The sequence below is a fragment of the Trachypithecus francoisi genome, unplaced genomic scaffold, assembly GCF_009764315.1.
Source record: "Trachypithecus francoisi isolate TF-2019V2 unplaced genomic scaffold, Tfra_2.0 Lachesis_group2, whole genome shotgun sequence".
NCBI classification, from domain to species: domain Eukaryota; kingdom Metazoa; phylum Chordata; class Mammalia; order Primates; family Cercopithecidae; genus Trachypithecus; species Trachypithecus francoisi.
The window spans coordinates 22,693,208-22,705,489 of record NW_022681465.1 but is presented as its reverse complement, the minus strand read 5'-3'; the positions used below and the strand labels follow the sequence as shown (position 1 = coordinate 22,705,489).

Below are 12,282 nucleotides of genomic sequence, written 5' to 3'. Positions count from 1 at the left end.
TCTCGCTCTGTCACCCAGGCTGGAGTGCAGTGGCACAGTCTCGGCTCACTGCAACCTCAGCCTCCCATGGTCAAGCAATTCTCCTGCCTCAGCTTCCCAAGTAGCTCAGATTACAGGAACCCACCACTATGTCTAGCTAATTTTTCTTTTGTTTTGTTTTGTTTTGTTTTGTTTTTGAGACGGAATCTCGCTGTCACCCAGGCTGGAGTGTAGTGGCCAGATCTCAGCTTACTGCAAGCTCCGCCTCCCGGGTTCACACCATTCTCCTGCCTCAGCCTCCCAAGTAGCTGGGACTACAGGCGCCCGCCATCTCGCCCGGCTAGTTTTTTTGTATTTTCTTAGTGGAGACGGGGTTTCACTGTGTTAGCCAGGATGGTCTCGATCTCCTGACCTCGTGATCCGCCTGTCTCGGCCTCCCAAAGTGCTGGGATTACAGGCTTGAGCCACCGCGCCTGGCCATTAATTTTTGTGTTTTTAGTAGAGAGAGGATTTCACCTTGTTGGCCAGGCTGGTCTCAAACTCCTGACCTCAAGTGATCTGCCAGCCTTTGCCTCCCAAAGTGCTGGGATTACAGGTGTGAGCCACCATGCCTGGCCATATCTTTTAAAAATCTAACTTTGTTTGTGCAGAAGTACTCTTTTTCAGACATAAAAGCTTTTTTCAACACAGATATGATTTTCAAAAATAATTACAAGCTCTTTTGTATTATTGATCAGTGTATGACTCATTGTTATTAATTTGGTATATTAAATACCATATATTATAGTAGATTAGTTGAGTGAGAAGTAGAGAGAGATTTAGAGTAGAATTTCTGTCTGTTCTTTGCTTTTCTCCCAGCTCCTTCAAAAGCAGAGAGAATAAATTATTGCTTCAGTCTTTTAGTTATATATATTCCAAAGCAAGAACCTATTCACAAAGGAAAGCTTTTTATACTGCATATAGATGATTTATAGAAATCCTACTTTCCATTCTTAGGTAGATTCCAAGGTTGACATAGAGATTATTTTTTGGAGGACAAGAGTGGCACGATTCTTAGATATAAGTGTTACGAAGCCTTAGTTGAAAACCTCCTACACTTTTGTAGAATAAAATTAGCAGATGCATCTGAGAAGGCAAATATTTTTACATTGTTCATCATTTAGGCTACTTGACACTTAATTCTCATTGAGATTTTATAAACTCAATGGCTTTTGTAGCATTTAAGTGTAAATTAATGATAAATATTATTTGTTCATAAAGTCTTAGATTTTATAGAATAATTAGAATAAGGCAAATTGACCTTGAAGAAGTCGTATAGTGATTTGTAGTAACTTTGTTGCCTCACTAAGAAGTGGTTAATAAATGTGTCTTGTTATGCAATTATTCTCTTTTTGTAGGCCTGGCAAAAAGCACGAAGTGATGGGTGGGAGCGAGCCTTTTGTGTAAAGAATTTTCTTTCACAGGCTACTATGGAAATAATCATAGGCATGAGAACGCAGTTGCTTGGTCAACTTAGAGCATCAGGTAAAGTTTTCCCTCAAAGAGCCTATTTAAGTTACTGAGAGTACCCTGCCCATATTTTATAGTATTTCTTATGTTAACAGATGCCATCTATTATTTTTATGACATTATCATGTTGTACATCTTATATTCATGCATCATTTGTAGACTTCTATATGTCTTCAACTTTTGCTTGTTGATTTAAAAAAGGCTATTGCAGGAGGTGTATTTGAGAAACCTAGGGACAACATCTATGCCCTTTTGATACTGTTGGCAATGAACAATTTATATTTCTTGGCAGAGATCAATTTCGATCTTATAGTTCTTTTCTTTTATCACCATTAATGAATACTTATTTAGTTCTGTGAAATATATATTTTAAAAAATTGATATGAATGCTGCTCTTCGTATTTTTGGAACACAAAAATGACTGGTAATACTTGAAGTTGCTGTTTTTTTGTTTTTTTGTTTTTTTTAAGAGGATGCTAGTATTGCTGTTACCTTTTAGAACTGCTTTTTTGAGTAGCAAAAAAAAAAATTGATGTGATAATCAGAAGAAAAGTACCGGAGCCTGGATTCATGGGTTAGCTGAAGTGCCAAAGTAATATAAGGAATGAACCAGAGGATTCAAGAGTTGACTTGAACATGAGGAAATATGAAGGACTTTCGAAACTCAAGCAAAAATTACCATATATTTACTTGACTTCATCTACAGAATTAGTATCTGTCGTAACCAAAATGTAGTTAATAACAATCAGAAGAATGGTTTGGGTTTGCAGCTATGAATTTAGTTTGTTCTGCCAGCAGATTATGAAGAACTGTATTGCAAGAATGTGCATTTAAAAAAATTTAAGCCCCCAATGATTCTTATACTTACTCTAACCTGAGCAGATCTACACTTCCCTAGAATGTTGGTTCTGTATCTATTTTGGTGGGACCGGGGGTAGTGGTTCATATTTTAAACAATTTCCAGAGGAGATTCTATTAATTATTGTGAAATTTGAATATCACAACATTTACATGAGTTGTACAAGCTTTTGGAAAAAATACACAAAAATATCTTTTGCAAATAGAAAAAGTTGGTGTGTTTTTTTTTTTTCCTCTCTCTAGGTTTTGTTAGAGCACGAGGTGGTGGTGACATTCGAGATGTTAACACAAACTCTGAGAATTGGGCTGTAGTTAAAGCTGCATTGGTGGCAGGCATGTATCCTAATTTAGTCCATGTGGACAGAGAGAATCTAGTGTTGACAGGGCCAAAGGAGAAAAAAGTACGATTTCATCCTGCTTCAGTTCTCAGTCAGCCTCAATATAAAAAGGTAAAATATTTTGAATGCTCTTGGGTTTTGAGGTGAAACTAATTTAGATAGTTGACTGTCAATGGAAAATGCTCCAAATACCTGCCTGCTTTAAGAAATTAGTAAGTTTTGGCCGGGCACGGTGGCTCAAGCCTGTAACCCCAGCACTTTGGGAGGCCGAGACAGGCGGATCACGAGGTCAGGAGTTCGAGACCATCCTGGCTAACACGGTGAAACCCCGTCTCTACTAAAAAATACAAAAAGCTAGCCGGGCGAGGTGGCTGGCGCCTGTAGTCCCAGCTACTCAGGAGGCTGAGGCAGGAGAATGGCGTAAACCCGGGAGGCGGAGCTTGCAGTGAGCTGAGATCCAGCCACTGCACTCCAGCCCGGGTGACAGAGCGAGACTCCGTCTCAAACAAACAAAAAAAAAAAAAAAAAAAGAAATTAGTAAGTTTTATATATATGTATGTGTGCGTGTGTATATATATGTGTGTGTATATATATAATATTGGAACAAAACTTATAAATCTTAGAGTTGGAAAAGGTAATGTGTTAAGTAATGAGTATTTTTGTACAAACTACATGAGCAATGACTTGTTTTAATTTTTGCTTAGGTACTAATATACATCATCTATTTCACTGAGAGACTTTTTACATTTTAAAAGTATTTCCAGTAAACTAGGTGATAAACACAATTAACAATTTTTTAAAATTTATTTTCTTAATAGATTCCTCCAGCCAATGGCCAAGCTGCAGCAATTAAGGCACTGCCCACAGATTGGCTTATTTATGATGAAATGACCAGAGCCCATAGAATAGCTAATATTAGATGTTGTTCAGCAGTGACACCTGTCACTATATTGGTATTCTGTGGACCAGCTAGATTGGCAAGTAATGCTCTTCAGGAACCTTCGTCCTTTAGAGGTAAATGTATTACGAAGGAAATAAAAATCTATTTGAAATGAATTTTTTTTTTTTTACTAAACCAAATGATGAAATTATAAAAATTTATATAGTAGCAGCTCTATTTTGATATACTAAGACTAATTAGGAAATACTAAGTTATACTACTGTTTTTGAAATTTATAAGGTAACTCGATGTTGATTTGTGCATTTTTTATTAATCTTGCTGTTGGGAAGAAATTTTTCTTTTCCACTTGAATTTAAATGATTGTTTAACATAAATAAAGGTAATTGTAAAAGAAATAAGGATAGCCACCTATAATCTCACTTTTCTCATGCTAACACTTTTTAATGTTATATTTTTTCTACATGTTTATGTATTTTAAATTATGTCACCCAAACTGTTATTTTATATTTTGTTATTTTCATTAGAGATATCAAAAATATTTTTAGTATTTCATATTAATGACTGCAAAATAGTGTATCACACAAGTGGCATAATGCAGTTTTTTCCTTCAACTTTTATTTTAAGTTCAGGGATACATTTGCAAGATGTGCAGGTTTGTTGCATAGGTAAACATGTGCCATGGTGGTTTGCTGCACAGATCATGCCATCATGTATCTATCAAGGTCAGTGTCCATTAGCTATTCTTCCTGATGTTCTCCCTCCCCACTACCACACACCCCCAGCAGGCCCCAGTGTGTGGTGTTCCCCTCTCTGTGTCCATATGTTCTCATCATTCAGCTCCCACTTATAAGTAAGAACATGCAGTGTTTGTTTTTTTGTTCCTGCATTAGTTTGCTGAGGATAATGGCTTCCAACTCCATCCATGTCCCTGCAAAGGACATGATCTAATTCCTTTTTATGGCTGCATAGTATCCCATGGTGTATATGTACCATATTTTCTTTATCTAGCCTATCATTGATGGGCATGTCTTTGCTATTGTGAATGCACTGAACATACAAGTGTACGTGTCTTTATAATATAATGATTTATATTCCTTTGGGTATTTACCCAGAAATGATGTTTTTGCCTCTAGATCTTTGAGGAATCACCCTGCTGTCTCCCACAGTGGTTGAATTAATTTACACTCCCACCAGTAGTGTAAAAGTGTTCCTTTTCCTCCGCAACTGCACCAGCATGTTGTTTTTTGAATTTTTAATAATAACCATTCTGACTGGCATGAGATGGTATCTCATTGTGGTTTTGAATTGCATTTCGGTAATGATCAGTGATGTTGAGCTTTTTTTCATGTTTGTTGGCCACATGTACGTCTTCTTTTGAGAAGTGTCTGTTCATGTCCTTTGCCCACTTTTTAATGGGCTGTTTTTTCTTATAAATTTGCTTAAGTTCCTTGTAGACTCTGGATATTAGACCTTTGTCAGATGGATAGATTGCAAAAATTTTCTCCCATTCTGTTTCCTATGGTGATAGTTGTTTCTTTTGCTGTGCAGAAACTCTTTAGTTTATTAGATCCCATTTGTCAATTTTTGCTTTTGTTGCAATTGCTTTTGGTGTTTTTGTCTGTGCCTATGCCCTGAATGGTATTGCCTAAATTTTCTTCAGGGTTTTTATGGTTTAGGGTTTTACATTTAAATCTTTAATCCATCGTGAGTTAATTTTTGTAGAAGGTGTTAGGAAGGGGCCCAGTTTCAATTTTCTGCATATAGCTAGCTGGTTCTTCCAGCACCATTTGTTAAATAAGGAGTCTTTTCCTCGTTGCTTGTTTTTGTCAGGTTTGTCGAAGATTAGATGGTTGTAGGTGTGTGGTCTTATTTCTCAGTTCTCTATTCTGTTCCACTGTTCTCTGTGTGTGTTCTTGTACCAGTACCATGCTGTCTTGGCTAATGTAGCCCTGTAGTATAGTTTGAAGTCAGGTAGTGTGATGCCTCAACTTTGTTCTTTTTGCTTAGGATTGTCTTGGCTATATGGTCTCTTTTTTTGGTTCCATATGAATTTGAAATCATTTCTTGTAAGTGTGTGAAGAATGTCAGTGGTAGTATAATGGGAGTGGCATTGAATCTGTAACTTTCTCTGGGCAGTATGGCCATTTTCATGATATTGATTGTTCCTATCCATGAGCATGGAATGTTTTTCCATTTGTTTATGTCCTCTCTGATTTCTTTGAGCAGTGATATGTAGCTCTCTTTGAATAGGTCCTTCACTTCCCTTATTAGCTATATTCCTAGGTATTTTTTTATTTTGTATTATTTCATGTTTTTGAGATGGAGTCCTGCTCTGTCACCCAGGCCGGAGTGCAGTGGCACAATTTCAGCTCACTGCAACCTCTGCCTCCTGGGTTCAAGCAGTTCTCCTGCCTGAGACTCCTGAGTAGCTGGAATTATAGGCACGTGCCACAATGCCTGGCTAATTTTTGTATTTTTACTAGAGACAGGGTTTCACCATGTTGGGCAGGGTGATCTTGAACACCAGACCTCAAGGTGATCCATCTGCCTGCCTCAGCCTCCCAAAGTGCTGCAAATACAGGCATGAGCTACTATGCTTGCTTTTCCTAGGTATTTTATTCTTTTTGTACCAATTGTGAATGTGAGTTCATTCATGATTTGGCTCTCTGCTTTCCTGTTGTTGGTATATAGGAATGCTAGCAATTTTTGCACATTGATTTTATATCCTGATACTTTACTGAAGCTGCTTATCAGTTTAAGAAGCTTTTGGACTGAGACAGTGGGTTTTCTAGATGTATGATCATGTCAACTACAAACAAAGATAATTTGACTTCCTCTTTTCCTATTTGAATATGCTTTATTTATTTTTTTTGAGATGGAGGCTCACTCTGCCACCCAGGTTGGAGTGCAGCGGCATGATCTCAGCTCAACTGCAACCTCTGCCTTCTGGGTTCAAGTGATTCTCCTGCCTCAGCCTCCGGAGTAGCTGGGATTACAGATGCCTGCCACCACACTCCACTAATGTTTTTTGTATTTTTAGTAGAGATAACATTTCACAGTGTTGGCCAGGCAGGTCTCAAACTCCTGACTTCAAGTGATCTGCCACCTTGGCCTCCCAAAGCGCTGGATTATAGGCACAAGCCACTGCACCCACCCAGCCTGAATACTCTTCATTTTTTTCTCTGGCCTGATTTCCTGGGCCTGAACTTCCAATCCTGTGTTGAGTAAGAGTGGTGAGAGAGAATATCCTTGTCTTGTGACAGTTTTCAAGGGGAATGCTTCCTGCTTTTGCCCATTCAGTATGATATTGGCTGTGGGTTTGTCATAAATAGCTCTTATTATTTTGAGATATGTTCCTTTACCACCTAGTTTATTGGGAGTTTATAACACGAAGAGATGTTGAACTTTATTGAAGGCCTTTTCTGCGTCTATTGAGATAATCATGTGGTTTTTGTCTTTAGATTTGTTTATGTGATGAATTACATTTATTGATTTGCATATGTTGAACCATCCTTGCATCCCAGGGATGAAGCCAACTTGATTGTGGTGGACAAGCCTTTAGATGTGCTGCTGTATTTGGTTTGCCTGTATTTTATTGAGAATTTTTGCATTGATATTCATCAGGGATATTGGCCTGAAGTTTTCTTTTTTTGTTGTATCTCTGTCAGGCTTTGGTATCAGGATGATGCTGATCTTACAGAATGAGTTATGGAGGATTCCCTCCTTTTCAGTTGTTTGCAATAGTTTCAAAAGAAAGGGTATCAACTCCTCTTTGTACTTCTGGTAGAATTCAGCTGTAAATCCATCTGGTCGGGCTTTTTTTGGTTGGTAGGCTCTTTATTACTGCCTCAATTTCAGAACTTGTTATTGGTCTATTCAGGGATTCAGCTTCTTTCTGGTTCAGTCTCGGGAGTATGTATGTGTCCAGGAATTTATCTCTTTCTTCTAGATTTTCCAGTTTATTTGCATAGAGGCGTTTATAGTATTCTATGATGGTAGTTTGTATTCCCGTGGGGTCAGTGGTGAGCTCTCTTGTATCATTTTTTATTGTATTTATTTTATTCTTGTCTCTTTTCTTCTTTATTAATCTAGCTAGCAGTCTGTTTTATTGATTTTTAGAAAGAACCAGCTTTTTGATTTGCTGATTTTTTTGGAGGGTTTTTCCTGTCTCTATCTGCTTCACTTCTGCTCTGATATTAGTTATTTCATGTCTTCTGCTAGCTTGGGTTTGTTTGCTCTTGGTTCTCTAATTTTTTAAATTGAGATGTTAGGTTGTTAACTTGAAATCTTTCTAGCTTTTTGATGTGTTCATTTAGTGCTGTGAAGTTCCCTCTTAACACTGTTTTAACTGTGTCCCAGAGATTGTGGTACATTGTCTCTTTGTTCTCATTAGTTTCAAAGAACTTCTTGATTTCTGCCTTAATTTCATTATTTACCCAAGAGTCATTCAAGAGCAGGTTGTTCAGTTTCCATGTAGTTGTGTGGTTCTGAGTGAATGTCTTAGTCTTGTGTTCTAATTTGATTGTGCTGTGGTCTGATAGACTGTTATGATTTTACTTCTTTTACATTTGCTGAAGAGTGTTTTGCTTCCAATTATGTGGTCAATTTTAGAGTAAATGCCATGTAGTGATGAGAAGAATGTATATTCTCTTCTTGTTTTTGGGTAGAGAGTTCTGTAGATATCTATCAGGTCCACTTGATCCAGAGCTGAGTTCAGGTCCTGAATATCTTTATTAATTTTCTGTCTTGATAATCTGTCTAATGTTGTCTGTGGGATGTTAAAGTCTCCCACTATTATTGTATGGGAGTTTAAGTCTCTTTGTAGGTCTCTAAGAACTTGTTTTATGAATCTGGGTGCTCCTGTATTAGGTGCATATATATTTAGGATCATTAGTTCTCTTTGTTGAATTGAACCCTTTACTACTGTGTAATGCCCTTCTTTGATCTTTATTGGTTTAAAGTGTGTTTCATCAGAAACTAGGATTGCAACCACTGCCTTTTTCTGTTTTCCATTTGCTTGGTAAATTTTCCTCCTTCCCTTTCTTTTGAGCCTATATGTGACTTTGCATGTGAGATGGGTCTCTTGAAGACAGCATACCCATGGGTCTTGGCTCTTTATCCAGTTTGCCATTCTGTGCCTTTTAATTGGAGCATTTACCCCATTTATGTTTAAGGTTACTTTTAAGGTTAGGTATTTTTATGTGTGAATTTGATTCTGTCATCATGATGCTACCTGATTATTTTGCAGACTTGTTTATGTAGTTGCTTCGTAGTGTTACTGGTCTGTGTACTTCCGTGTGTTTTTGTAGTGGCTGGTAATGGTTTTTCCCTTTCATATTTAGTGTTTCCTTCAGGAGCTCTTGCAAGGCAGGTCTGGTGGTGACACATATCCTCAGCATTTGATTGTCTGAAAGGGATCTTATTTGTCCTTCACTTACAAAGCTTAGTTTGACTGGATATGAAATTCTGGGTTGGAATTCTTTTCTTTAAGAGTGTTGAATATCAGCCCCCAATCTCTTCTGGCTTGTAGGGTTTCCTCTGAGACTACTGTTAGTCTGTTGGGCTTCCCTTTGTATGTGACCTGGCCTTTCTCTCTGGCTGCCCTTAACATTTTTTCTTTAATTTAGACCTTGGAGAATCTGATGATTTTTTGTCTTGGGGTTGATCTTCTCATGGAGTATTATACTAGGGTTCTCTGGATTTCCTGAATTTAAATGTTGGCCTGTCTTGCTAGGTTAGGGAAGTTCTCCTGGATGATATCCTGAAGTATGTTTTCCAACTTGGTTCTGTTCTCTGGTATTTTTCTGCTATCCCAGTCAGTTCTAGGTTCAGTCTCTTTAAATAATCCCGTATTTCTCAGAGGTTTTGTTCGTTTGTTTTTTGTTCTTTTTTCTCTATTCTTGTCTGCCTGTCTTATGTCAGAAAGATAGTCTTCAAGCTCTGAGGTTCTTTCCTCTGCTTGATCAGTGCTGCTATTGATACTTTTGATTGCATTGTGAAGTTCTCATGTTGTGTTTTTCAGCTCCATCAGGTTGGTTATGTTCTTCTCTAAACTGGCTGTTAGCTCCTGTATTGTTTTATCATGATTCTTAGCTTCTTTGCATTGGGTTACAACATGTTTCTTTAGCTCAGCGAAGTCTGTAATTACCCACCTTCTGAAGCCTAATTCTGTCATTTCAGCCATCTCAGCCTCAGCCCAGTACTGTGCCCTTGCTAGAGAGGTATCACAATCATTTGGAGGAGAAGAGGCATTCTGGCTTTTTGAGTTTTCAACATTTTTGCATTATTTCTCACCTTTGTGGTCTTATCTACCTTTGATCTTTGAGGATGCTGACCTTTGAATGAGGTTTTTGTGGAGTCTTTTCTGTTGATGTTGTTTTTGTTGTTTTCTGTTTGTTTTCTTTTAGAGTCAGGCCACTCTACCATGGGGCTGGTGTGGTTTGCTGGGGCTCTCCTCTGGACCTCAGTTGTCTCAGTTTTTCCCATACATGGAGGTATCACCAGTGAAGTCTGCAAAACAGCAAAGATGGAAACCAGCTCCTTCTTCTGGAAGTTCTGTCCCAGGGGGTTATTGACCTATTGCTGGCCCGCATGCACCTGTAGGAGGTGACTGGAGGCCCCCATTCTGAGGTCTTACCCAGTCAGGAGGAATGAGATCAGGGACCTGTACAAAGAAGCAGTCTGGCTGCTTTTTGATACAGCAGGTGTGCTGCATTGGTGGGAACCCTTCCTGATCCAGACTGCCTGTATAGCCATCAGGCTGGAGTGGCTGAGTTGACCAAACCACAAAGATGGCAGCCACCCCTCCCCCGGTAACTCGGCCCCATCTCAGACTGACCAACCCACTGCTGTTGGCTGGTGGGGATTCCAAGCCAGTTGGTTGTAATTGGTGAGGTGCCATGGAAGTGGATCCCACGAAATGATGCTGCTTGGCTTCCTGGATTCAGCCCCCTTTCTAGGGATATGTACAAACAGATTTCCTGCCTTGCTAGGGATCCCAGGGCCAGAGTATGTAAAACTCCTAGGTTTCTGTGTGTGCCTTGAGTGGCTGCTCTGCCGAGACTCCATACAGATCTGTGGCATGGGCTCAGGAAGGGATCTCCTGATTCACAGGTTGCAAAGATCCATGGGAGAACATGGTTTCCCGGGAGGGGTCATGTAATCACTCACTGCTTCCCTTGGCTGGGTGTGGGGGTTCCTTTGGCTCTGTGCTGCTCCTGGGTGAGCCGTCGCCTTCACCTACTTTTCTTCATTCTCTATGGGTTGATTTGTATGCCTAGTCAGTCCGAATATGAGAACCTGGATATTTTCAGTTGAAGGTGCTGAATTCATTGTGCCTTTTCATTCCTCTTTGTGAGTGCTGCAGACTGCAGCTGCTTCTAATAAGCCATCTTTGATTGATCCCTTGGCATAACACATTTAAAATGTTCCTTCATAGTTGGACATCTTGATGATTTCAAATTATTTGCTATTTAGTGATTCAGCAAATATTTAGTACCTACTATATGTCAGGTACTATGCTAGGCATTGAAGGTATAATAGAGTGTGTCTGTCCTTAGGAATTTACACAGCAGTGAGGTTAGACAGTAAAAAATAAATTATCTGCATGATACTATTAAGAAAATACAAAGAAGACTGCCTTAGAGGTGACCTACTTGAAAGGAAGCCTAAACAAGTTTTTCTGAGAAGACTTAAATTGAGACCTACAATATGAGAAGAGCCAGCCACATGAAAGAAGCAGAAATGGGCTGCAGGTAGAGAAAGAGGGAAAGCCCCAAGAGTCTGTGCTAGGAAATGATCTAGGAATTGACAGAAAGGCTGTGTGATTGGAGTGCGTTGGTCAATGGAAGAGGGCAACAATAAGGTTGAAAGGAAAGCATGGACTTGTAGGCCATAGAAATGCAAAGAAAAGGAAGCCATTAAAAGTTGAAGGAATGACATGATGTGGTATGTTCCAAAAGGTCATTTTGGCTAAGGGCATGAATTACAGGAGTAATTACAAGAATAGAAGAGTGGAGGCAGGTAGGAGGCTTTTGCAGTGGTCTTCTAACAGAAGATCATGGCTCAGAGATAGGATAGTGATTGTGGATATGAAGAGAAGTAGATATAAAATTATTTTGAAGGTACTAGTAACTGCTAGATTGAATGTGGGTAGTAAGGGAAAGGGAGGAGTCAATTCTCAGATTTTGGTTATAGTGGCTTGTCACTCATTTGAGATTCAGAAAACTGCAAAGAGCAAGTTGTGTAGGGGAGAAATTAAGGGTTCTTTTTAGACATGTTAAGTTTGAGATGGCTAAGACATTCTAAGTAAATTTTTTTTTTCAGGAAGCAGTTGGATATGCATTTCTGGAGCTCAGGGAAGATGTCTGGGCTAGCAATACAAATTTGGAAGTCATCAGCTTGTAAATGATATTTATAGACATGAGAATGGGTTTCCCAAAGAGAATGTATACATTTGAGTAGCGGAAGAAAGAGTGGTTCAGTGTTGGAGGTAAATCTGTTTCAAGAAGGGAGTGATTAGCTCTATTGAATGTGCTTTGAGAGACTGAGGGCATTAAGTTTGTATGAAGAGAGTAGAAATAGTATGATTGATAATTTATGAGATTATGGGGCATTGCTACATTGACATCTTCATCTATGTGTCCTTTTGCTTTAATGCATTTAATATTTTCTTTGTGATAAAACTTTTTGAAGTGG

The 12,282-nt window shown here is 38.8% G+C and overlaps 1 protein-coding gene across 8 annotated transcripts in view; it reads left to right on the top strand.

Annotated features, from left to right (window-relative positions):
* Window positions 1-12,282, top strand: part of YTHDC2 (YTH domain containing 2) — an 81,029-nt gene that overhangs the window by 50,541 nt on the left and 18,206 nt on the right. For all 8 annotated transcript variants that reach the window (XM_033178892.1, XM_033178891.1, XM_033178898.1 and 5 more), the window contains 3 exons: window positions 1,377-1,503; window positions 2,590-2,795; window positions 3,503-3,698. In XM_033178892.1, coding sequence (XP_033034783.1) covers window positions 1,377-1,503; window positions 2,590-2,795; window positions 3,503-3,698 — 529 coding nt within the window. The remainder of the gene's footprint in view (window positions 1-1,376; window positions 1,504-2,589; window positions 2,796-3,502; window positions 3,699-12,282) is intronic.